The sequence below is a fragment of the Anticarsia gemmatalis genome, chromosome 17 (genome assembly GCF_050436995.1).
Source record: "Anticarsia gemmatalis isolate Benzon Research Colony breed Stoneville strain chromosome 17, ilAntGemm2 primary, whole genome shotgun sequence".
Taxonomy (NCBI): domain Eukaryota; kingdom Metazoa; phylum Arthropoda; class Insecta; order Lepidoptera; family Erebidae; genus Anticarsia; species Anticarsia gemmatalis.
The window spans coordinates 4,082,113-4,108,543 of NC_134761.1; the positions used below are offsets into that span (position 1 = coordinate 4,082,113).

At 38.9% G+C, this 26,431-nt stretch overlaps 2 protein-coding genes across 3 annotated transcripts; one reads left to right on the forward strand and one right to left on the reverse strand.

Annotated features, from left to right (window-relative positions):
* Positions 1-7,397: 7,397 nt before the first annotated feature.
* tamo (PUB and ZnF_RBZ domain-containing protein tamozhennic) lies at positions 7,398-25,690 on the reverse strand. Its single transcript, XM_076125056.1, has 7 exons — positions 24,969-25,690; positions 13,907-14,077; positions 13,086-13,285; positions 12,031-12,210; positions 11,259-11,430; positions 9,733-10,953; positions 7,398-9,599 (listed from the first exon to the last, which is right to left on the reverse strand). Exons 2-7 carry the CDS (start codon positions 14,055-14,057, stop codon positions 9,202-9,204), a joined length of 2,322 nt encoding a protein of 773 aa, XP_075981171.1. The 5' UTR covers positions 14,058-14,077; positions 24,969-25,690; the 3' UTR covers positions 7,398-9,201.
* Positions 19,655-26,417, forward strand: LOC142979852 (uncharacterized). Of its 2 annotated transcripts, XM_076125058.1 has the most exons (5): positions 19,655-19,796; positions 19,894-20,099; positions 20,199-20,358; positions 25,908-26,017; positions 26,089-26,267. In XM_076125058.1, exons 2-5 carry the CDS (start codon positions 19,958-19,960, stop codon positions 26,118-26,120), a joined length of 444 nt encoding a protein of 147 aa, XP_075981173.1. In that variant the 5' UTR covers positions 19,655-19,796; positions 19,894-19,957; the 3' UTR covers positions 26,121-26,267. The 2 variants fall into 2 exon arrangements, with proteins under 2 accessions (XP_075981173.1, XP_075981174.1); XM_076125059.1 differs by lacking the exons at positions 19,655-19,796; positions 20,199-20,358 and having other exon boundaries at positions 19,922-20,099; positions 26,089-26,417.
* The last annotated feature ends 14 nt before the right edge of the window (positions 26,418-26,431 follow it).

The following is a 26,431-nucleotide window of genomic DNA, read 5'->3' on the forward strand; positions in this document are numbered from 1 at the left end:
TATTCATGTGTTGGTTATCCTCACTTCCAAGATCAGCGTGAACTACATAAAGTTGCTTGAAAGGAGGGACTGCACTTTTAAATGTTCCATCACAATAAACGTGTTTTACTCGTTTGAGAATTTCTCTTCCTTCGCAGCTGGAAAACATTAAAATTCGGTTTTTCTTGTAACCATAATCGGCGAAAAGAAAATTTTTGAAATTTTTCAGGAATCTTCGTAGCTTTTATTTTTTTAAAACTAAGTTTTTGCGCTCCTAGTTCTTTATTTCTGTGCTTATAAAGAGTTTTTTTAATATTGTCATATTTAGGTAACTTTTGCAATAACCCAAGACCAGTATCCCTTAATTCTTCTAAAGTATCAGAATACACGGTGGGTATCGGTGTAGTCTCTTCACGAACTCTTTTGAGGCATTTTTGTAAACGCTGTTTAATTTCGTTTCCAATTATGTCCGGCGTACATTTATGTACTTGCTGTTTTACAACTTGACTACAATTACTCACTAAGTTACCAGTACATTTCACTTTGACACAACGCCATACAGTATGCCCATTGCTATACGCACCATATTGTACCTGTAGCCATTTAACAAAAGAACTTTGCCTCCTCTTTGTGATTGAATGACAACAAAATCTGAATTTGTATTTGCTGAAAGGTTGTTATCCATGATGACTGAAACAAAAACCAGCCGTTACACAAGTTAAAAATGAACTTACATTATTAAATACAACACAAACCAAATTTATTGATTTTAAATTGATTCTTACCTCGTTTGTATGTCACATAAACAAACAGTAAATATGATTACACACTATAATAAGACACTATAATTTATAATTATTTACACACTTCCGCAAACATAACCGCAAATAATAAGTGAATAGGTGCTAAAGTTTTATGATTCACCTACATTCAAAATATAAAAAGATTTCTCGGATTACCCACTATACTGTAATTTATTACAGGAACATGTCGTTATTATTTTTTATACTTATTTAATTTTGGTATATACTTTCTATATGTATACTTGATGTTTCCATGTTATCTACTAAGTAAATAAATAATAATGTGACTTTTATTTTTAACAATATTTTGATTAAGTACTTGATTAAATTAAACTTAAATAATTAGCAAATTTGCAGCCGACTGTGCAATTTATTTTATTGTTATTATGTTAAATTATGTTTTTATATGTCGCAATGATATTTGATGATAATTAGAAATAAAACGTTATGTTCAAGTTAATTATTATTAATCAGGTGATTCAACCACCTCTAAAATGTATGAGTAGTAAACTCACACATTCACCGAGTGAAACTTCCATTGAAAATAAAGGTCCGTAGTTAACTCACTCATGTGTGAGATTCTTAGCATGTGAGTAGACTCCTAAGTCTTGCAGAAACGTCATGGGTCTAAAGAGATAGGCGGGTCAATCCCATGAGTGGGATAGACCCTACAAAAGTCACACACGCAAACCCACTTACACAAGCACGTACAATGAAAATACATTGAACTTGTTCAAAAGTCATGCGAAAGTGGGTGTGTGATGGACATTCTGGGAAATGGACCTTTTGTAACCGTTGAACGTTTTGGGAAATGGATATTCTGAACCTAGACGACCATCAGCACTTATTTTCGTTCCGGGAACCTACCTATTCAGGCGGGGCTTCGCATATTCGCATCTCCTGCGGGCTTATCACGTATCTCAGTTGACAGCTAGTGTACGTCAAATTAATGGTCATTATTCAGTACATTGCTGCTTTGACGTAACGTGCTAACCACAGTATTCTAAGGGAGAAAACAATGTTCAGGGTAGTGACTTTCAAATATTTGACAACTGAGATACGTGATAGCCCCCCTGGACAGTTGCGAAACCGAACATAAAAAATGCACTTGACACATCGCTTGACGAGTTGCAGGACCTCAACCGTAAACAGAAGTTCGTATGGATGACAAAATATATGGTCAGGAATCGGGCTGCGTGTAGAAGGTAGGTAGTGGGTTATGAGGAGGAACTGGGGGTAACAAAACGAGAGACATGGTGAGATGTGGGAGAATCAGTTCATTGATGCAGCCCATACACCACAAGCGAAAATAATGCGACCACAAAAATGCAATTCCAAAGTACGCAAGTTAGGAATGCAGTTTGCGCTTGGGTCTGTTCCGCTCGCGGTGGAAACTGGGCTTAGTAATCTCCATCTATGTTGTTGATAATGGACACTTTTACAAAAATGCTAGCTATCCCAATTGGTTTAACCTACCACAAAGATCAGCTCAAAAACGACTGAGTAGGTGAGTCTCGTAGTTAACGGAACTGAAACTTAAACTTAGTTTAACTAAACCAACCAAAACTAAAGCCCGGATTAAGGTGCAGGGTAACCGGGCTTTAGTTTTGGTTGGTTTAGTTAAACTAAGTTTAAGTTTCAGCTTGCACCTTAGCAGGTAGCGGCCCCGCCATCATAGACAACTGCGAGGCGAAAAGTGGCTTCTGTGCCTGTTGCCAATGCCTCTTATAATATAAACTGTAGGAATTGTACAATAAAACACTATAAATCATAAAACAATAGTATTTATTTTTTCATTGTATTACATGTCGTCTATTTGCATTTGTCATAATTTCGACTTGAACGCGTCTCGTTCAACTAAACGCAACTGAAAATCAAGCACAAATTCTCTTTATATAAATCTATCACGTATGAGAAAATCTACCTTTGTTTATTATAGAAAAATACACGTCCGTCAGTGCTTTAACCACCTAATCTATGACTAATCACCATTTACTTGAAGAAACACGCCAATGTACTCTATTCTTTATAAATACCATTCCCAATATCTATTCTACAAATATTATTATTGCAAATTAGTTTAAATAATTTCGTTATACGTATTTCTTCAAGCGAATGGCTCAATTTATATTTGTATTATTACACTGTGCATATTATTTAGACTGTGATCATAAAATTACTTTATGGGCGGTGTTAGAGCCGAGCTAATGTGACCCCGCATGTAAGTCCTGTAACATACTTTGTCTCGCTTGTGTACTATAATGATGTATGAGACAGCATGATGTTGATAAACTCACATGCGTATCCACATTTAAATAATAATATTATGCTCTAATACCGCCCTATATAACAAATGCACCGTTATATGATGTTATATATTCTTTATTAGTATCACTATGATTTAAACCTTATTTCTCTCCAAAATAAATAAAATCCAAACATCTAAATAAATATATTTAATTTCTACTATTTACAAACGCTAACAATTATATACACAGATCAATAATTTATATTATATGTAATAATAAAACGAAAAAGCGTTTTTATCTATATCTCAACTAACATTAAAGCATTATAGAAGGCGAATAAACGAACACTATTATTACAATCATATTATAATTTCGAGATAATCTCTATACTCCCTCGTCAAACATAACTGTAGGTCTAACGCCTCATATTCAATATTAATAATACATTATTTACGCAACATGTTGCCCGACAATGTTGACAACATGTGTGGCAACAACGCGCAACATTTGTCTAATACCTTTTATATTCAGAGTCCAAGCTTGCTTAATAAATGACTATTCTTGTAGGGTTTCTTGTAACGTGAGTATAAATACCGTTATATAATATGTAATTTGTGCATAATATTCTAAAGCTAACACGTACAGGACTATAAGAAAACATTTGCATTAGAATTATGATCAACATTCATAAAAATATTGTAACAGTACATAAGGCTAACATATTATCATAGAAGCAAATTGAGACCGGTCTCGGCGAAAAAATATTCAATGCGTTTATAGCAAACTCTTCAGAGAACTTACGAGTTTCGCAATTTAGTATAGGATCTATACAACGACTATCACCAATCAGATGAATGAATGAAACTAAAATAAAAATATTGAGTGAAATTTGTTCATTAACCAAGCCCGTATTATATAAAAAAACATATTCTGGACTGAAATTTTTTAGACAACCCATTTGCAATACATTTATTGAGATATTTTATTAAATAAAAAATATTAATATTAATATTATTATAATATTTATATTGCACATTATGCGATTTGTACATTTTAAGTGCCGTGCTCATTTTGCTTGTTGTACATTTTGCTATGAAGGGTTCTGGTTTTTGTCCGGTAATAATGCATATATGACAGGGATAATATTCATGTGTTGGTTATCCTCACTTCCAAGATCAGCGTGAACTACATAAAGTTGCTTGAAAGGAGGGACTGCACTTTTAAATGTTCCATCACAATAAACGTGTTTTACTCGTTTGAGAATTTCTCTTCCTTCGCAGCTGGAAAACATTAAAATTCGGTTTTTCTTGTAACCATAATCGGCGAAAAGAAAATTTTTGAAATTTTTCAGGAATCTTCGTAGCTTTTATTTTTTTAAAACTAAGTTTTTGCGCTCCTAGTTCTTTATTTCTGTGCTTATAAAGAGTTTTTTTAATATTGTCATATTTAGGTAACTTTTGCAATAACCCAAGACCAGTATCCCTTAATTCTTCTAAAGTATCAGAATACACGGTGGGTATCGGTGTAGTCTCTTCACGAACTCTTTTGAGGCATTTTTGTAAACGCTGTTTAATTTCGTTTCCAATTATGTCCGGCGTACATTTATGTACTTGCTGTTTTACAACTTGACTACAATTACTCACTAAGTTACCAGTACATTTCACTTTGACACAACGCCATACAGTATGCCCATTGCTATACGCACCATATTGTACCTGTAGCCATTTAACAAAAGAACTTTGCCTCCTCTTTGTGATTGAATGACAACAAAATCTGAATTTGTATTTGCTGAAAGGTTGTTATCCATGATGACTGAAACAAAAACCAGCCGTTACACAAGTTAAAAATGAACTTACATTATTAAATACAACACAAACCAAATTTATTGATTTTAAATTGATTCTTACCTCGTTTGTATGTCACATAAACAAACAGTAAATATGATTACACACTATAATAAGACACTATAATTTATAATTATTTACACACTTCCGCAAACATAACCGCAAATAATAAGTGAATAGGTGCTAAAGTTTTATGATTCACCTACATTCAAAATATAAAAAGATTTCTCGGATTACCCACTATACTGTAATTTATTACAGGAACATGTCGTTATTATTTTTTATACTTATTTAATTTTGGTATATACTTTCTATATGTATACTTGATGTTTCCATGTTATCTACTAAGTAAATAAATAATAATGTGACTTTTATTTTTAACAATATTTTGATTAAGTACTTGATTAAATTAAACTTAAATAATTAGCAAATTTGCAGCCGACTGTGCAATTTATTTTATTGTTATTATGTTAAATTATGTTTTTATATGTCGCAATGATATTTGATGATAATTAGAAATAAAACGTTATGTTCAAGTTAATTATTATTAATCAGGTGATTCAACCACCTCTAAAATGTATGAGTAGTAAACTCACACATTCACCGAGTGAAACTTCCATTGAAAATAAAGGTCCGTAGTTAACTCACTCATGTGTGAGATTCTTAGCATGTGAGTAGACTCCTAAGTCTTGCAGAAACGTCATGGGTCTAAAGAGATAGGCGGGTCAATCCCATGAGTGGGATAGACCCTACAAAAGTCACACACGCAAACCCACTTACACAAGCACGTACAATGAAAATACATTGAACTTGTTCAAAAGTCATGCGAAAGTGGGTGTGTGATGGACATTCTGGGAAATGGACCTTTTGTAACCGTTGAACGTTTTGGGAAATGGATATTCTGAACCTAGACGACCATCAGCACTTATTTTCGTTCCGGGAACCTACCTATTCAGGCGGGGCTTCGCATATTCGCATCTCCTGCGGGCTTATCACGTATCTCAGTTGACAGCTAGTGTACGTCAAATTAATGGTCATTATTCAGTACATTGCTGCTTTGACGTAACGTGCTAACCACAGTATTCTAAGGGAGAAAACAATGTTCAGGGTAGTGACTTTCAAATATTTGACAACTGAGATACGTGATAGCCCCCCTGGACAGTTGCGAAACCGAACATAAAAAATGCACTTGACACATCGCTTGACGAGTTGCAGGACCTCAACCGTAAACAGAAGTTCGTATGGATGACAAAATATATGGTCAGGAATCGGGCTGCGTGTAGAAGGTAGGTAGTGGGTTATGAGGAGGAACTGGGGGTAACAAAACGAGAGACATGGTGAGATGTGGGAGAATCAGTTCATTGATGCAGCCCATACACCACAAGCGAAAATAATGCGACCACAAAAATGCAATTCCAAAGTACGCAAGTTAGGAATGCAGTTTGCGCTTGGGTCTGTTCCGCTCGCGGTGGAAACTGGGCTTAGTAATCTCCATCTATGTTGTTGATAATGGACACTTTTACAAAAATGCTAGCTATCCCAATTGGTTTAACCTACCACAAAGATCAGCTCAAAAACGACTGAGTAGGTGAGTCTCGTAGTTAACGGAACTGAAACTTAAACTTAGTTTAACTAAACCAACCAAAACTAAAGCCCGGATTAAGGTGCAGGGTAACCGGGCTTTAGTTTTGGTTGGTTTAGTTAAACTAAGTTTAAGTTTCAGCTTGCACCTTAGCAGGTAGCGGCCCCGCCATCATAGACAACTGCGAGGCGAAAAGTGGCTTCTGTGCCTGTTGCCAATGCCTCTTATAATATAAACTGTAGGAATTGTACAATAAAACACTATAAATCATAAAACAATAGTATTTATTTTTTCATTGTATTACATGTCGTCTATTTGCATTTGTCATAATTTCGACTTGAACGCGTCTCGTTCAACTAAACGCAACTGAAAATCAAGCACAAATTCTCTTTATATAAATCTATCACGTATGAGAAAATCTACCTTTGTTTATTATAGAAAAATACACGTCCGTCAGTGCTTTAACCACCTAATCTATGACTAATCACCATTTACTTGAAGAAACACGCCAATGTACTCTATTCTTTATAAATACCATTCCCAATATCTATTCTACAAATATTATTATTGCAAATTAGTTTAAATAATTTCGTTATACGTATTTCTTCAAGCGAATGGCTCAATTTATATTTGTATTATTACACTGTGCATATTATTTAGACTGTGATCATAAAATTACTTTATGGGCGGTGTTAGAGCCGAGCTAATGTGACCCCGCATGTAAGTCCTGTAACATACTTTGTCTCGCTTGTGTACTATAATGATGTATGAGACAGCATGATGTTGATAAACTCACATGCGTATCCACATTTAAATAATAATATTATGCTCTAATACCGCCCTATATAACAAATGCACCGTTATATGATGTTATATATTCTTTATTAGTATCACTATGATTTAAACCTTATTTCTCTCCAAAATAAATAAAATCCAAACATCTAAATAAATATATTTAATTTCTACTATTTACAAACGCTAACAATTATATACACAGATCAATAATTTATATTATATGTAATAATAAAACGAAAAAGCGTTTTTATCTATATCTCAACTAACATTAAAGCATTATAGAAGGCGAATAAACGAACACTATTATTACAATCATATTATAATTTCGAGATAATCTCTATACTCCCTCGTCAAACATAACTGTAGGTCTAACGCCTCATATTCAATATTAATAATACATTATTTACGCAACATGTTGCCCGACAATGTTGACAACATGTGTGGCAACAACGCGCAACATTTGTCTAATACCTTTTATATTCAGAGTCCAAGCTTGCTTAATAAATGACTATTCTTGTAGGGTTTCTTGTAACGTGAGTATAAATACCGTTATATAATATGTAATTTGTGCATAATATTCTAAAGCTAACACGTACAGGACTATAAGAAAACATTTGCATTAGAATTATGATCAACATTCATAAAAATATTGTAACAGTACATAAGGCTAACATATTATCATAGAAGCAAATTGAGACCGGTCTCGGCGAAAAAATATTCAATGCGTTTATAGCAAACTCTTCAGAGAACTTACGAGTTTCGCAATTTAGTATAGGATCTATACAACGACTATCACCAATCAGATGAATGAATGAAACTAAAATAAAAATATTGAGTGAAATTTGTTCATTAACCAAGCCCGTATTATATAAAAAAACATATTCTGGACTGAAATTTTTTAGACAACCCATTTGCAATACATTTATTGAGATATTTTATTAAATAAAAAATATTTTTCACCCATTAACTAGATCTATGAATGTCGTTGTATAGGATCTTAGCCTATAGCGTATAAGTCGAGATTTCATCAACCATAAGATCGGCATTTAGAGACACGAGTTTATGAAAATATTCACCTACTTCTACATTTGATCTGAAATTTGCTTCGAATCCAATTTATTATAACGCGAAAGTATTCGTATGTATACAGCTTGGACTCTTTAAAAATATTTACTGCGAATATGATGTGACTACGCAACGTCGCCGAACATGTTGCGCGGCGCGCATGTGGATGTCGCGGAACAAATGTTACAATATATATAATACTAATAATTAAAATTTGATACACATATTTATCGTTACCCTGTCGTCAAGCGATAGAATCGAAATAATTTAGTAACAGCTACATTATAATATAATCTGTATTAAATACAACAAATATGCATTTTATGAGCAATAACATAAAATTATGGCTACGAAACAAGCGGTTACTATTAAAAATCCGATAGACACACATTTTCGTTATTCCAAAGATCAGTTTATAATTAGAAGTTGCGCAATATCGTGCTCTCCCAGTACCCGCTTGTTTCATGGTCCCAGATCCAACTATTATTTAAACTCGGTTTTATATTCCCAAAAAGTTATAGTGTCAATGAAATATATTCAACACGCACGTTAATTCAACATTTATATATCTGTTCAATCGATAACCAATCGTAAGGAACCTTTCGGATTTTACATTTGTAAATAATTACGTCAAATCAAACGTTTGATTTATAAATATATAAGAATAAGTTCACGTTTAACTTAACAGCCGCCGAAACACATCGAATGTGCAATTTCAAATTTAAATAAAAACGCAGCCGGCCGCATACGATAAAAATCATACAAAAAATATTGTGCAATATTATAATAATATAAACATTAATTCTACGTCATTATAAATAAAATTAAAACAAAATGATTAGATGCAAGTTGGCAACCCGATAGTGTGACGTCACGGTGACGCGTTATATGTAGGTGGGGCAATGTTCGAGGCTGGTGCCGCACGCGTCGCATATCTTAGCGTCGCGCTCGTTGACCAGCGTGCAGGCGGGACACTCGCGCCCGCCCGACCTGAGGGGCTGGATCTCGGGCCCGCGCTTGGACTTGCCGCACATCTCGCACGCCTGCATCGCGCTCCTGTTCAAGAACGTGCACGTGGCGCACTGCCACTTGTCCCTCCTTACCTCGCCGCTGGTGTCGGGCCGGTCTCTCTCGTTGTGTTGACTCGGCGTCCTGCTGGCGGGTCGGTCCCCGTTCAGTTGCGCTTGTTTCGGTGGGGAGCGGCGCACGTGGTCCGTTTCGTCCAACGAAACGATCAGTTGCGCTTTCAAGTCGTAACTTGATGGCTGTGCATTGGAAGAAGCTGAAAAGAAATCATTTATGCGATATAAATACTGAACATGAGATCATCATTTTATTTGAGGCGATGAGTAAACAAAATAATGTTGCACTCCACTCAGCTTGTGTTTAGATAATCGTCAAATATGTACACTTACCGTGATTAGTTTTGGAGCTGTGCCCCGAACTGTGTCCTGAACTGTGGACGCCATTTTCAACAGGTTTACTCTTTGTTTTGTCCACTTCGATAGGTTTCGAAGGTTTTTTCACCTTTTTCACCTCTGCTGTGTTTGATGACGAGCCATTCACCGAGTTCTGTTGCTTTATCACTTCCTTCCTATCTCGAATGTCTTTTTTACTGAGCAGTTTAACTTTATCCGCTGCTACCTTGGGGGTTATCAACGCATCAGCTTTGGGGTTTCCGACCGGCTCTACGTGTTTCTTACTCTTCCTTTCGTCAATTTGCTTTTTCGCCAAATGCCTTGCCCTTTTTAACTCTTGTTCCTGTTTCATCCTCATAATTTCGTTCACCTTCGCCGTTCGATAAACTTCGTCGTCGTAAGATCGGTCAAGGTTCAGGGCTTGAAGACCGTCTTCCAAGTCCAGGGTTGTCGGTTGATATTTCGCTCTTCGTTCCTCTCTGTCCAACCTGTCCAGTGTTCTGGAGTCTCTATCTAAAGATGGAGAGAACCGACTTCTGCTTTCAGGCTCTTGTTCTTTGCTCGATAGGTTCCTGAATACGTAGTCCCAACTCTCGTATGTGCCCATGCCGTCCTCTCTCGCCTTGCTTAGTGCCGGTTGTGTATCGGAGCGCGGTAAACTAGGAAGCGTTACATCGCTGAGCCCTGACTTAGATGTGCTATTCCTCCTGGAGGACTCCAACGGTCTGCTCTTCCTGTGACTTCGTTCCTCGTCTTTATATCTCTCGAATTTTCCATTTTCGTAAACAGAGGGAGTGTCTAGTTCGATGAGTTGCGCCGTCGGTACTGAAGGGTACCTGTACTGAGGCATGGGAGGGTAACCGTTTACTGGTACCGTAGCGGCGTGTTTTATAGGCGCGTAGACGGGGGTGGGGATCATGTAGGGGGACTGTACGGGGTAGTAGTAGGGGACGCCGTAGGGGGTCATCATGGGGACTGTGGAGCAGTGCGGCATGGTGACGGGCACGTCGGGGTGGAGGTGCGGGTACATGACCTGGGGCATCATGCCCTGAGGCATCATGTAGGGGTGCATGGGAGGGGCAGTGTCTTCGGGGGGCAACAGTTCTTCGCAAAGGTGGTTGCAGTGGGGGGGCGGCGCTTCGTATCGCGAGTCGGTCAGTCGGCTCCGGTACGGTTCCGAGGGAATCGTCGTGGGGATGTTGGAGTATATTTCTGCTCCTGAAATTACAATAACAATATTGTTCTTTCTCTTTGTACTCGATTTGAAGCTTTCAAAGCCATATTAAAATAATTTTCATCATGAAATACTTTTAAATTTTGAAATCTCAGGTATCTCAAAATATGCGTTCCGATGTAGTCACGAGATAGGGTGCACAATTTATCTCGATAAAACAGGCAATTAATTCAACAGCGACCGGTACAGATGTTAGAAGAGGGCCAGTTTGCCGTTGGATAATTAAAGCTAGAGTGCGAAGACGTTCGACTACAGGAGTGAGTGAATGGTAGGTGTATTATGTCCATACCGTCGTCATATCCATGTTCCGGCTCGGTGGGCGGAGCTGGCGGGGCGCGCGCGGCGAGGCTGGCGGCGGCCTGCGCGGGCGGCGCGGCGCGCGCGGCCCGCTCGGCGCACACGTGGCGCCACGACACACGCGCGCCCGCGCTCCACACCGCCTCCCAGATGTGGGACATTATCTGTACACACGAACAGTTACAGCTAAGTGTTAGCTCACAACAGTCACAACGACACGAGACACGACGATACCTGAAGAAGCCAGTCACGAAACGCATCTTAAAATAGTAAACAATAAGACATATTTCATTAAGTGACCTCGGAATACGACGCGCGATGCAGCGCTCCACACACGCTGCGCGACGTCGTGTGGCGATCTTTTCATGTAGAAAATAAAGTTATCACTTGAATAGCTCTTTAAAAGTGTCCACTCTACGTCACGTCATGTCTTGGTGTGACCCTTACGCTCGTTTACACAGTGCTGGTTTGCCTTAACGTTAACTATAACGCATAGACAGGATACGCAGCTAAACAATAAATTACGCTCTTATGTCAGCATTACAGCAGCGCATTACCACGCAAAGCTAAACAAAACGATGTTTAACTTATACATTTATTAAAATCCCATCAGTATATCTTAAGAGAACAATAATATTATCACCATTTGATATACACCATACTTAAACCAAAGCAATACCGCACAAACAATGTAAGGAGGCCATTATTACTAAACAAAGAAAAACATCAGCACTTAACATTCTACATGATTGTGTATTCCTCACCTGACACTCGCACTGCGCAATGAGCGCGTCCCTGGAGACGGCAGCGACCATGTCCGGACAGATCGGCCCGTCGAGCTCCAGCCGCCCGGCGCCCGTGGACTTGTAGCCCATCGTGTGCAGCAATATCTCTGCCCCTACCATGTTGGCCTCCACCTCATGCTTGAAGTAACCGCAGTATAACTGAAATATTATAAATTTATTTAAGGAATAAAATTAACCCATTAATGTCCCACTGCTAGGCAAGGGCACCGTAATGAGGGAGGGGTTAGGCCTTGAGTCCACCACGCTGGCCAAGTGTGGGTTTGAGTTTGGGCCAACTGTTTGAAACAAATTTTAGGCATGCAAGGTTTCCTCACGATATATAACATAACATTTTTCTAAAAATACGTTTCATAACTGTTTCCATTTCATGACAAATTACAGTAACATTCAACATTACGTACATCATTGCAACATCATAAATTTTAATTTAAAAACTACACTTGTACCGAGACTAGATATAAATAGGGTGATACGCAGTGACGTCATCGTGGTGGTCAATTAATACTTCCTATTCCTAGCGCAGTAGATGCTCCTGATTTAGTGAGTTATGACACATTAGCCGACTGACTAAAGGTGGGTACTTACATATGTACGTTATAAGTAGAAAATGGGTAAAGAGCATAATGCTTCATATATACAGTGTTCGAACATTCTAGAAATACCATCAGCGTCAAGTCTGATTTTGGTTACTAATAAGAAATGTTTGACTAAATGGGTGTATAATTACGTCCAGTCCTTATTTTTATTACATAATTACAACGATAATTCAGGCGAATCACCGGAGCATTTGATACACATCACTTTATACCTATTAGTGTTAAGATTTTTTTCTATGTAAGTAGCAATAGTCCTACCATGTAATCGCCAAAAGTTTTTAGCCACGAAACAGACTATGCCTAGTGTGGCTATAATTACTAAACTTATAGATATTTAACTGTCAACTATCAAAAAAGTATTTTTATTTATTTACCGAAGACTTCTCTACAAAGGGCATAAAATCCTACTAAACTCACCCGTATAACCCTGTACTCCTTCCTCCAAGGCTGTGCGAGGAGATTAGCAGCATACCGAGCTAACGCGGCCCATCCCAAGCCGGCCCTGTACGCGCTAAAGTCGGACAACTCGTTTATAGTTCGCTGGAAGACCTTGCCCGTCTCCGTCAAGCCAAACTTGCATTCATGAGGCACTAGCGATAAATATTCTATTATGTAGTCTGAAACAAACAATAAATTGTGATTGTAAACAAGCTGTTTGTTTTATAAATATATGACGGTTGTTTGTTTAACGCTGGTGCGTAGGCTGGGCGGTGTCAGTACGTGGTATGTAGTGGTGCGAATAGTTCAATATCTAGTGCTATCTTAAGTGAGTTTTTTTTATTTTTAGTTGTTGGCTTTTAATTATATATCTGTTGCAGCAACTCATGCGGTTAGATTCCCTAATACATAAAAGTAGATATAATAATATGAAGAGTCAAAAATCAGCTGATTCAGCCTGATTGGGTCCAGTATTATTTTTACCGTGGGAACTGAAGTTTGAATGATAGTCGTTTAACAATAACATTGATTTCAAGTTGTAACCTGATGAGTCAACTGCTGAGAGTAAGAACCTACCACTTTCTAAGGTTGTAAATTCAATTTATTTACCGAACACTAATTACGTATTCGAAAAATATAACCCCATAGAATTGAAGTACGCAGATTTTTTTCTGGTAGTCGGAATCAAGAAGATCTTAAAATAGTTCAAGAGTCAAGACTACTATTAAAGTAACTACATTTTTTTCACTCTTTATAAAAATACACTCGGTGAAGTATCGTAGTCTTAACTTAGTTTCTACCTTCTAGTTTCTTCTTCTGTTGTAGTTTTTCAGGGCTGTCGTCAGTCTCGAGGTAGCTATAGTGAGCGTCCTCGATGCGCCGCCACAGCGCGGGCAGCCGCTCGCGCAGCACCGCGTCGCCCATGCCCGCGCACGTCATCACCATCACCATAGACACGGCTCAAGGGTCAACTGGAAGCAACCAGTTCGAATATTATTTAAGAACGAAAGTATAGTAATCGAGCTTAGCGGAAGCTCATATTGGTCTCGAGGGCGGGATATTAAGAGGCTAGCTAAAATTTTCGATACATTTATGTAATTACTGGCTTCTGCTGAAAATATTTACCGGTGTAAAAGTTCTATTCTACGTGTTCATTCAGGTTATATGCTATCAGTGTACCAATTTCATTACACCCGTAGAGTAGTTTTTTCGTGAAGGCGTAACATACGTAGGTACAAGCAGCCATCCGTCCTCACAAACTCTCGCATTTATAATATTAGTGGGATAGAATTCTCCATGACCTTTATCCCACGCTAGGTAGGGTTGGCATAACATGTTTTCGGCTTCCACTAATCTCTTTCGGCTATCATGTCTTCACCCCCTTTTTGTTCGTCTTTCGCACAATCTCTATTTCGGTCTTCGTACTTAATTATTAACTGGAGCCACAATGATTGCTTTATCATATTGATTGATTTGAATAAGAATTTGAGTTAACAAACAAGATTGCATCGTAGCTCCTATCCATAAGTGGTTATTAATATCAACAGCTATTAAGAAATATACTAAGATTGCTTATTAATTTGAAATAAAACTTTTTAAATGCCGGCTCTTGACATTCCTAAAATAAAGAAAAATGATAAGATAACGTGAACGAAGTTTCATAATAAACGGACAACATAAAACTGTTCAACGTTACTTCCACGCCCTTTTATAGGTAGAAATAGGATGTTATGGTCATACGATTCCGAAAGTTTGAAGGGATTCTGAAAAATGAAATGAAAAATCGTGTTAACAGGCAATGAAATCAGCACCTTTATCTTGTGAGCGAAAATAATTTTATCGAGCCCAGACAACTTGTCTGGGCCGAGTATTACACATACGGGTTGCGGATATACCACACTTGAAGTAAATTGTTTCCTAGTTAACGTTAAATAACGTTGATAGGGGTAGGTACCTCGTTTAGTATACCATTCCGTATAATGTTACAATTCTGTCAAACAATTCTAAGACCCAGTTGTCCCCTCTGACTCTGTCCCCCGGGATGACAACTGGGAAAATTCTTCCTACTTGTATTCCCATTTGTCACCTCAGGTCTTTGTAAGTCAGGTCAATACAACGAAACAAAATTCTGTTCCGCTTACAATAATAAAACAAGAATCATCAAAGTCGGTCCACCAGTAAAAAGTTATGCCTACCTATCAAACAGAAAAAAAAACATAAAATAGGCATACCGTCACACCGTGTCTTCCTAACATTTAATATGTACATCATCGTATTATCATCGCTGCATTTATATGGAACTGATTAGCAGTTTAAAAAACCAGGAAGAACAGCCACAAATCTGGTATCAGTACTAAAATTTTATGTGTAAAAGTGGGCCATTTCAATTATAGAACAATATTACATGCACATGAGTCAAGGGATCTATAAACTTTTGGCACACGCACGCACTAACTATTTATAATATAACACGTTGTTATGTTGAAACCACGCTTCATTTAAAACTAACGAGTGTCTATTAGTATAGAGTAGTTACTAGTCACATGTAATGGTTACGTTAATGGTTACTAACGCTAATAACTTTTAGCTTTTGTCTTGATGGTACCTCGGGAGGCCATCAGAAACCCTCGAATCCGTATATTTCAATCATAATTAGTGTATGGTTTCTATATGAATTAATAGCAGAGTAAAAAATCATATGTTAATCCAGGTTTATTATAAACTATCAGTGTACCAAATTTCGCTAAAATCCGTCCAGACGTTTTATCGTGAAAGAGTCACAGCATACTTACAAACATTCGCATTAATAATATTCGTAGAATGGGATTTATTTGTGCAGTTGAAGCATAGGAACTTTGTTTAGATGGAATATTCACTAGGTACCTATGTTAAAATACAGAAATTATAATAATTAGCTAATACTTTTGCTGTATGTCACTCTCTATTGCATATTAGTGCAAACTGCTGACTACGAAAAAAGGTTTTATAAAGCGACATTGTAATTGTTTTCCTAATTTTAATCCAATTTCAGTGCTGTTGAGGTTGAAAATGGTGCAATATATGGGTATAGTTTACGTCTTATCTTAAATGCAAAAATAGAGCGGCAACTAATTAACATGCATAAGGAAAAACAAAGAACAAATACATAACAGGTAATTAAGGTATCTGCGTCACCAAGTTTCAAATAAAGGTACAATTACACACAGTAGTAGGTAGTAGTATAAATCTACAACTTAAGTTGACGTTTAACCAAAGTTTGTATTTAAAAACTGATAATACTCGAAATACGATCGATAAATAAGTTCATCACAATATTTGCTACTGATAAACAACTCGGTTATCTAGAAAAACACCAGACCGGTGTCCATGACAACACACTGTGTTATCAAACAAAGAACGCAGCAAAGAGGTCGCAAGCGTTGCCGTAGTAAAGGATTCGATTCGTGCGCTTTATTTTAAACGACACGACACGATAGCATCGTATCACGACGAAATCGAACGACTTTTACAGTCGCAAACTTTTAAAGACCGACAGTCCAATCTAAGTGTAGTGTAGAATCTTATCGATTCATTATTAAAAGATAAGGTCGAATTGAGAACGTACTCCTTTTTTAAGGTCGGTTAATAATAATTAGGTAGTTAGTTATAAGCCATAGAAACATGACGGGTAAAATTCACGTTTTGTTGCAATACTGCGGCTATTTCAATATAGAAACTGAAGAAAGTCGAAAGGGTCGTCATGGTTTGCCGGCACAATCTAAGCTCACGAGCATACCTATATTATTAAACTAAAATAAAACTAAAATATTATTAGTGTATCTATTACCTCTTCCTAAATACAATAAACATCAGAACAAGTCTCCAAAACGGCTCTCGTACGACAAACTATCCACTTTACAACCCCTGGATAGGTACCAGTTAGAAAACCTAATTTTCTGTCACTATCTATCAGGTCAGCAGTGATAGCCGAGTGGTTTAAGTTGGCACCTCCCACGCAAGTGGTCGCAGGTTCGAAACCGAGGCAACACACCAATGACTTTTCGAAGTTATGTGTGTATTAGAAATAATTATCACTTGCTCTAACGGTGAAGGAAAACATCGTGAGGAAACCTTGCACGCCTAAAATTTGTTTAATACATTTATTGAGGGCATGCAAAGTCCCCAACCCGCACTTGGCCAGCGTGGTGGACTCAAGGCCTAACCCTCCCCCTCGTTTGGGAGGAGACCCTTGCCCTGCAGTGGGACAGATATGGGTCATTAAAAAAAAAAAAAAAAAAAAAATCTATCAGGTAGGCTATCAAACACTTAAACGTAAGTAACTGGCTCTTAATATTAACTGGTGCTGCAAATTGCGGTGTTTTGTCGTGTCGTATGATAAAATCGCTGAAAAGCCGTCGAACATTGTATGGGGGGACTTAATAAAGCAGTGAGTCATGTCATTGTTCAGTACACACATCAATGTCCGATCCATTCATGACAATGCTCATATTATGTTACCTTTTATGTACTTTACTGTAGGTATGGTTATTTTAAAACTTTGCAATGAGAAGATAACAATTCTTGAACTCCGATTTAAGTTGAAAATTATATGCATTACTATTGAGCAATGTTAACTACCCTTGTTCATATGCCCTCTTGAGTTATTTACTGACCAGCTATGATGGGCGGGGGAATGGTCAAGCATTACCACAATGCTTGATGATTCTCCTACTCCCGACATCTGTCCGATGCCGGGTCTAGCAAATGGTTTAGGGAGTAGCGCAAGTCGCAAAGATCCCCTAAACAAGGCCAGTGGACTATCCTTCCCGAGGTTGCTGCCCGTTATTGGCCAATTACCCTCTGTAATTGGCACAACAAAAACCTCTGGCCGGTACTCTATATCCAAACCTTTTCCTTTCCCACTTATCCCTAAACCAATCCCGCATAGCCGAACCGTGGCGGCGCATTATCCACTCAGGCACACAGAGCCTTGGGGCACCAAATACCCCCAAAAAATTGTACCACACTTACCTTGGGCGGGTAGTGTGAGTTCTTCTTCTTTTCTCCCCTCTTCTTCTGGCATCCTATGCCAATCTCGCCCAAACAAAAACCTTCAAATATAATGAACGCACAGTCGCATAGAAAATTACCCCAGGAGGGTACCACTGATAGTGGAGAATCCCTCACCGAGCCTAGCTCGGTCCGTCCCACGTATTCTGGGGGGGACAAACTGTGCCCAAAACCAGGCGGAAGCCTGGACCTCTCTGGCCTCGCCGAGGCCATCTCCTCGTCACCCGAAAAGGGAATTAACACTACTTCGCAGTGGACGGTAGCCGCTCATAAGCGACCTTGCAAAAGGGAACCTACCGCCCCTGCAAAATCCAAACAAAGGCTGAAGGAACTACCGGAACGCCGTCGCCCCAACAGGCGCGCGAGAAGGGAACACCTTCAGCCCAAAAACGCAACACAAGCCGAGACGGCAACCGCAGCAGCGGCAACGCAGCGCGACCCTCAGCCCTCCACCTCAGGAGAGCCTAAAACGGCACCACCAGCACCACCACCACCACCACCACCCAGCAAGTCGAGTAAGAGACGGACACCGAGAGGAACTCGTGGTCGGCGGAACGCTGCGACGGCTCCCACTGCACCTGAAAAGGAGCAGTCTGGGACTGGGGATGGTCCGGACGAGCGCGCTTCTTCGAAGCGGTCTCGTCTGGACGATACTCAGTCTCCCAGAGGGGAAGCCAAACGCGCGAAAACCGACGCGAAACCGAAGCGGGCGATGAGCTACGCGGATGCGAACAAATCGCATCTGCGAGTAGCGATTATCACCGTCCCGCCTAGGGACCTCTCGCAAAGCCAGGCAGATCAGCTGAGGGAAGCTATCGATGATAGCATCCTGCAAGCTGTACTGGCTCCGCCGTCTCCGAGTGTACATGCTCCATCTTTCCGCGGCCGCCCTTTCCTTCTGGACGGGGCTTTAGCGATGTGGTGTGAGGACACAAATGCTCTCGACTGGCTGGGCAAAGAAATAGGGAACATTGCGTCACCAGTCCCCGGAACCACTCTGACTGTCATAAGGCAGTCAGAAATGAAAAAGAAGCTGAAGGCTGGGCTTCTCATCCACACCCGCATCACCGAAGCTGCTACACTGCAGAGAGTCCTTTGTGCCCAGAACCCCTGGTACAAAGTAGACTCTTGGCAGTGTTACGACATGACGGTGGATGACAAACCACAAGAGGTGAACTCCAAGGAGAAGATAGTGCATCTTATCCTTGGAATTCCTGAGGACCAGAAGCAAGCCATCCTGGACCGTGATCGCCGAGTAGCGCACATGTCTGGGAGTGGCTACATCAGGTTCTTCACCTCGGAGGAACAAGCCACGAGCAGCAGCAGACCAACGGCGACGGAGGAGTCAACGGAGGGGGCCGCATCCGGTCCCGAGCCGTCCACCTCTGCTCCCCAACAGGGTTCGAGCGAGATGGAGACAGACCCGCCGCCGCAGAACAAGGGGACTTCCAGTGACGAAGATGACGTCCTGCGTAGCCCGTAGTCCCCTAAACATAAAAGTTATACAAACCAACCTCCAGCACAAACAAATAGCGGCGGCCACTCTACGCAGAGCACTGGAGGTTAACAACAAGACCGTCGCCCTGATCCAGGAGCCGTGGATCAGAAACAACAAAATCTGCGGTCTAAGCAATATCTGCGGTAAGTTACTGGTAAAACCCTCAGTCGACAAACCGAGAACCTGCATTTTCATGCCCAACACCATAACAACCACGCTACTAAACCAATTCTGTTCTAGAGACCTCACTGCAGTGACAATCCACACAGAAAATAACACAACCCTAGTCTTAGCCTCAGTGTACATGCCGAGCGACGGCGAAACTCCAACAAGAGAACTGGCCGAACTTGTACAACACTGCGAAACACAAGACTGGGAGCTGATCATCGCTGCAGACTGTAATGCACACCATCCTCTGTGGGGAAGTAAGGATACCAACAAAAGAGGTGAGTCATTAGCCGAATACCTATTTCAAACAAACCTAAACATTATAAATAGGGGCACTGAACCCACTTTTGTAAGCTCAAGGTATCAAACCATTATAGACATCACCTTGGCAACACACGCGGCTGCAAATCTGATTGCGGGCTGGCACGTATCAAACGAGCCATCACTGGCAGACCACCGCCGCGTGTGCTTTCAAATTCAACACAAGCAAAAAGACCCTGACCTATATCGCAACCCCCGAAAAACAGATATATCAAGGTACACAAACTTACTTACTAAAGCACTAAGTGACGGACCAGTAACTGACGTCACTCTCAGTACTAATAATATAGATTTAAACGTAGCACTTTTAACCAAAAGCATGCTGAATAGCTATCATTCCGCATGCCCCACTTCAATATCCAAAGACCCCGGGAAAAGTTCATGGTGGGGGCCGGAACTTGAACGCCTACGAAAGGGTCTCAGGACACTTTTTAACCATGCAAAAAACACCAGAACTACTGAGGCCTGGGACAAATACAAAATTGCACAAAAACACTATAAGAAGCGCATCAGATTTCGAAGAACGGAATCTTGGCACAACTTCTGTAGCAACATAGACTCGACAAACCAAGCCGCAAGAATAAAGAAAATACTTTCCAAAGGGAACCCGAATCTTCTGGGCACTCTTAAGAAAGCAGACGGCACCTACACAAATAACGACAAAGAAACGTGTGAAATACTGCTGGAAACACATTTTCCAGGCTGTCTGATGACATCAGGCCTTGATTGGTCAGACGAGCACCACAACACACCAACAACCCTAGACTGGGAAATCGCCAACAAAATAGTAACCGCGGATAGGATGGCATGGGCCATAAAAAGCTTCCAGCCATTCAAATCAGCGGGGCTAGACATGATTTTCCCGGCGCTACTACAATGGCAAAAAGACGAGACGATAAAACACCTATTACCAATCTACAGAGCCTGTATAGCTTTCAAATACATACCCAAATTGTGGAGAGAAGCAAAGGTAGTTTTCCTCCCCAAACCAGGTAAGGAGGACTACACTCATGCCAAAGCTTTCAGGCCAATCAGTCTTACATCATTCCTTTTAAAAACACTGGAAAGACTTGTAGACATATACCTAAGGGATGGAGTACTAAAGAACAACCCACTACATCCCCAACAACATGCGTATAGAAAAGGCAAATCAACAGAGTCGGCACTGCACAAGGTTGTGCACAAAATAGAATCGGCCTTCACAAACAAAGCCTCAACACTAGCCTCCTTCATAGATATAGAAGGAGCCTTTGACAAAACCATGCACAACAGCATTAAACATGCCTTACAAAGACTTAAAGTAGAACCAGTCCTAACTGGATGGATCACTGAACTAGTCAGCAAAAGGGCGGTACAGATAGTGGCAAACACCACAATAAGAGCAAAAGTGGTCAGAGGATGCCCCCAGGGAGGCGTCCTTTCACCGCTTCTATGGAACATAGTAGTTGATAGCCTCCTAACTAGTCTAAACAAAAAAGGGTACACTACTATTGGATATGCAGATGACCTAGCAATACTGATAAATGGGACAGCTGAAAACGTACTATGCAAAATAATGCGCTCAGCTTTTCAGATTATAGAAAACTGGTGTGAAGAACACCAACTATCAGTAAACCCCAAAAAAACAGAACTTATCCTTTTCACCAACAAAAGGAAGTTACCGGACCTCGAACTACCAAAACTATTTAACACCAAACTCACCCTGTCAACTCAAGTGAAATATCTGGGCATGGTTCTTGACAACAAGTTGAATTGGGCGAGTCATATTGAAGCAAAAACTAGGAAGGCCTGCATAGCGTTCGGCCAGTGTAGAAGAATGGTTGGTAACAAATGGGGTCTCAACCCAAACATAACACTCTGGCTATACACATCAGTTATCAGACCTTCTATCACCTACGGAGCAGTTGTATGGTGGCCCAGAACACAACTGACAACGGTAAAAACAAAACTCCAGAGCACACAACGCCTAGCATGTGTAGCCACCACTGGATGCATGAAAACCACTCCATCAAATGCACTTGAGTACCTCCTAAACCTCAGGCCCTTAGATTTGGTTATACAGGAGGAGGCACAAGCGGCTGCCTTAAGACTAAAAGCAAACGGGCTATGGCAGCAGAACCCAGAAACAACACACACCAAAATTCTGCAATGTATCTTGAAGGAAATACCACTTCTCGATGCACCTACAGATAAAACGCCATGTCACCACGTTTTTGACAGAAGATACAATATCCAACTCAAAGAGGAATCTAAAGATGACTCTGGCATCAACGAAGTTAGGATATACACTGACGGATCCAAAACCGCATTTGGTACAGGAGCCGGCGTCTTCTCGAACGATCTAAATATCAAAATATCAGCCACCCTAGACAAACTAAATACAATCTTCCAAGCAGAATGTATAGGAATCACTAAGGCAGCACAAGCAGTCGCAGCCAGAGATGTCAGAGACTTTAAAATAAAAATTGTCTCGGACAGTGCATCCATGCTACAAGCCTTACAAAATAACGTTATAACATCTGCCCTTGTTCTGGAATGCCATAATGCGCTCCAGGCTATTGCACGTACGAACACAGTTACCCTGCAATGGATCAAAGGGCACAGCAATTCAATGGGAAACGATGCAGCTGATGAACTAGCTAAAAGGGGATCAAATGGAACAGTACTTGGACCGGAACCACTACTGCCTATCCCCCAAGCACAAATTAAATCTTGGCTGAACAGAAACACCGAAGCGAAACACCTAAAAGAATGGAACAACAGCAAAGGTTGCAGGCAAACTAAGGCTGCAGTTCCGGTGGCACCTAAGAATCTTGCCCGCAACCTTATCAGTCTAAAAAGGGACAAAATACGCAAGGTAATAGGAATCCTAACCGGCCATTGTCCCCTAAACAAACATCTATGTACAATAGGCGTGACGGACAGCCCTCTGTGCAGAGGATGCATGGAGGCAGAGGAAACACCACAACATGTACTCGTGGAATGCAACAGCGTGGCGGACCAACGAGCGCGAACAAAAATATTGACAACAACACTCCAGGAAGCCTGCAGCAACTTGAAAAAGCTACTGAAGTTCTGGGAAGAACTAGGATGGCTGGAGTGAGGGCGAATCAACGCAACAATGAGAGAGGGTAGATACACGCACAAAGGCCCATTTAAGAGGCTAAGTGCGGAAAAAGCCCAGGAAACCTAACCTAACCTAACCTAACCTATGATGGCTTTAGTTTCATTATTATTGGACTCAAAGCCTATCCCCTCTCTAATTACGGGAGGAGACCCTTGCCCAGTAATGAGACATTAATGGGTTCTATTTATTATTTTATTATTAAGTAGGCCCATAAACAATACTTAGTATTAGCCATTTCCCCTAGAAGTATCAGATTTACCTCATCCACCTGGTCTGAGCCCCGAGTCTTTTTTAACTAAATATATCTACATTTGAAACAGACTGTTTGCATTAAAACTATAGGTGGTATGTATCATGTTTACATAACAAACATCATAATTTTCCAAGACTTATTGTTATACATATTATGTTATTATGATTACATGAATATATAACACTTATGTATTTCTAATAAGATTCAAATTTGTTTGCAAAAGTAAGACTAGTCACAGAGTATGTGTGTGTATATGTATATTATTATGTGATTAATGTAAACATAAATATGTATAGATTTATTGTTACTTTCTATCAATCTTGTGATTAAATTTAGTAACTTTTTGCCTTATTGACTTATTAACCGACTTCAGAAAAAGGAGGAGGTTCTCAATTCATCGGTTCTTTTTTCATCTACACACTGACACAAAATTAAACAGTTTACAAAATAATACTTTTCACAATAAACATTTTAAATTAAATAAAAACAATCTTAAAGTAATAAGTTATCAAATTAAGGTTCATACGAAGTCATCAAACTGGTATCAGTCGATGAAATGATAAGTAGTGATAACAAATAGAGGAGTCCATTTGTCAGGGCTATGTGTAATTGAGCGATAAGATAAGTCTATAGATAACATGCACATGTACAAGTTAGGTATTTGTACATGACTCATAGGCTATTTTCAAATATTTTTGTTGGTATCTTAATAAATAATGATTTGTTGTTTTTACCGTCTAGCAGACTAGATTTTCATTGTATTCCTTTATAATAAAAGTAGGATATTTAAGGTCAATGGATTTTGGTATAGTGCAGTTGTTTAATACACTTTTTGTGACTGAATTTCACTTCTACATTTTATATTATGATAATATTTTTAGTAACAGCTTAATTGCATATTTATGGATTTTTAAACTATGCATATAAATAGAATATAGTAGAAACATGATAATACATTCATGAGTTGTATTATGTCAGAATATTAATATTATAAATAAACCAAATTTCGCAAGTTTATAAAACAGATGGTAGAAAAAAGAATTTTAGTTTTTAATATTAAAATTAGAAACCAATACAGATAACTAAGTACTATTGAGAGCTAGATTATCGTAGAAACAATTCACGAGTGTGCATAAACATGATCTCCTTGTACTAAAAAAATAAAAAGATACAAGAGCCTTGACCAAGGAATCAATTTTACATTATATTAGACTTAATTTACCATTATAGTGTAGAACAAAGTATGCATTACAGTGTCTATAAATTAAAGAAGAAACCGACAGTAATTAACGCACTAAAAGAATCCAAGAAAGCTACGTCGAAGTAAAAAATATGCTAATGATCATACTCCCACGCGACACAGCAATGTGCGATTCATACCAGTTTTAACCTAATTGTAGCCTACAGCTGTTACCTATAATGTTTACTAAGGTCTAACGAACTCACCGTACAGGAAGAACATTCTTTTCCTGGATGTCAAAATTTATTCCAATGCACCGAATGTAGAGCGGACAAAAATAGTTCACCCAAAATAACAAAGTAGCGTTTGCGAACTGATATCCGGCTATCACAAATAAATACTATACACATCTCATAATCACAGCTTACATTAATTTACAACAAAAATATTAAAACCTCAGTAAATATCAAAGAAATGAAAAATAGTAGAACAAAATTTTGGGATTTTGTTTTGACGTTTATTAGTACTGCCTGCTGATACAGATAAAATATGACATTTGATTTGATACAACTTTGACAATCGTCTTCTTTTGTCTATGATTTACTCGTTTTTTTTTCTTTACTTTATCTCATCCAAAAAATCCAGGACAAGGGTTTCATAGAAAGTAATATTTAATATACTGGAATAGTCTTCATGATGGGATAAATTATATGTAGTCATGTATGTAAAAATGAATACACCAACAAAACGAAGGTAACCTACATATGCTGGTGACTGTACATACAGTCAACATAATAGTAGGTAGTCTTTACGGTTAGGCCTAGGGTGATATACAAATTTCAAAAAGTTTTAAGTGAATAATGAATAAGAAATGCTGGTTGTCGGTACCTATATTAACAAATTGATGTCATTATTTGACTTTATGAAATACCAAAATAGCAAAACAAATGTTTTAATTGTCATTGACTTTTTATATCTCGCGTGTTGTATTTGATTTTAATGATATAAAATATAGTCATGGTTAAATTTATTTTGTTTCTAGATCCTTTACGACAAGAAGAAATTGAAACATTTTATATGGTTTGTTATTTAAAATTTTTGTTTATGTGGAGTTCGGTTAAGCAGACCACAGAAGGAAATCGAAGATAAAATTGGCAAAAGTTTGGACGATTCAGTTTAAATATCTTCTTTTGAACTTATTTCAGGCTTGTCAAATGCATCGTGAATACTACAGAGGATACCCTAAAGCTTACCATCCACTTAAATTTTTCCAAGAATCTGATTACAGCTTCCAGTGTCCTCCTGAAATGTCGAAGTAAGTTTAGCTTAGATATGATTCTTGCTTAAACTGTTAAATATGCCATGTAACTAATTGTTCTCTTTCAGTGTTTATTTGGGCTTCCCAGCATACCATGTGAAATACAAGCAGCCCGTGGGATTGCCAGCGACAATAGATCGAACTTCATTCATGCCTCAGCTGCCAACGAGATGCTTGAAAGCACGTTACGGCCAAACAGCAAAAGCATACATGCGTTAAACAATATTATTCATTTCTTTTTAATGACTATTACTTTGATATATTTATTAATTACATAATAAAATTTATTATAATTTATTATTTCGTCTATCCCTTTTCATTGATCTATACAGTTGAATATCAAAAAATAATTGGTGACAAGTGTCTACCTAGGTATTTAGGATAGGGTTAGGTCTATCTATTTTCAAGTGA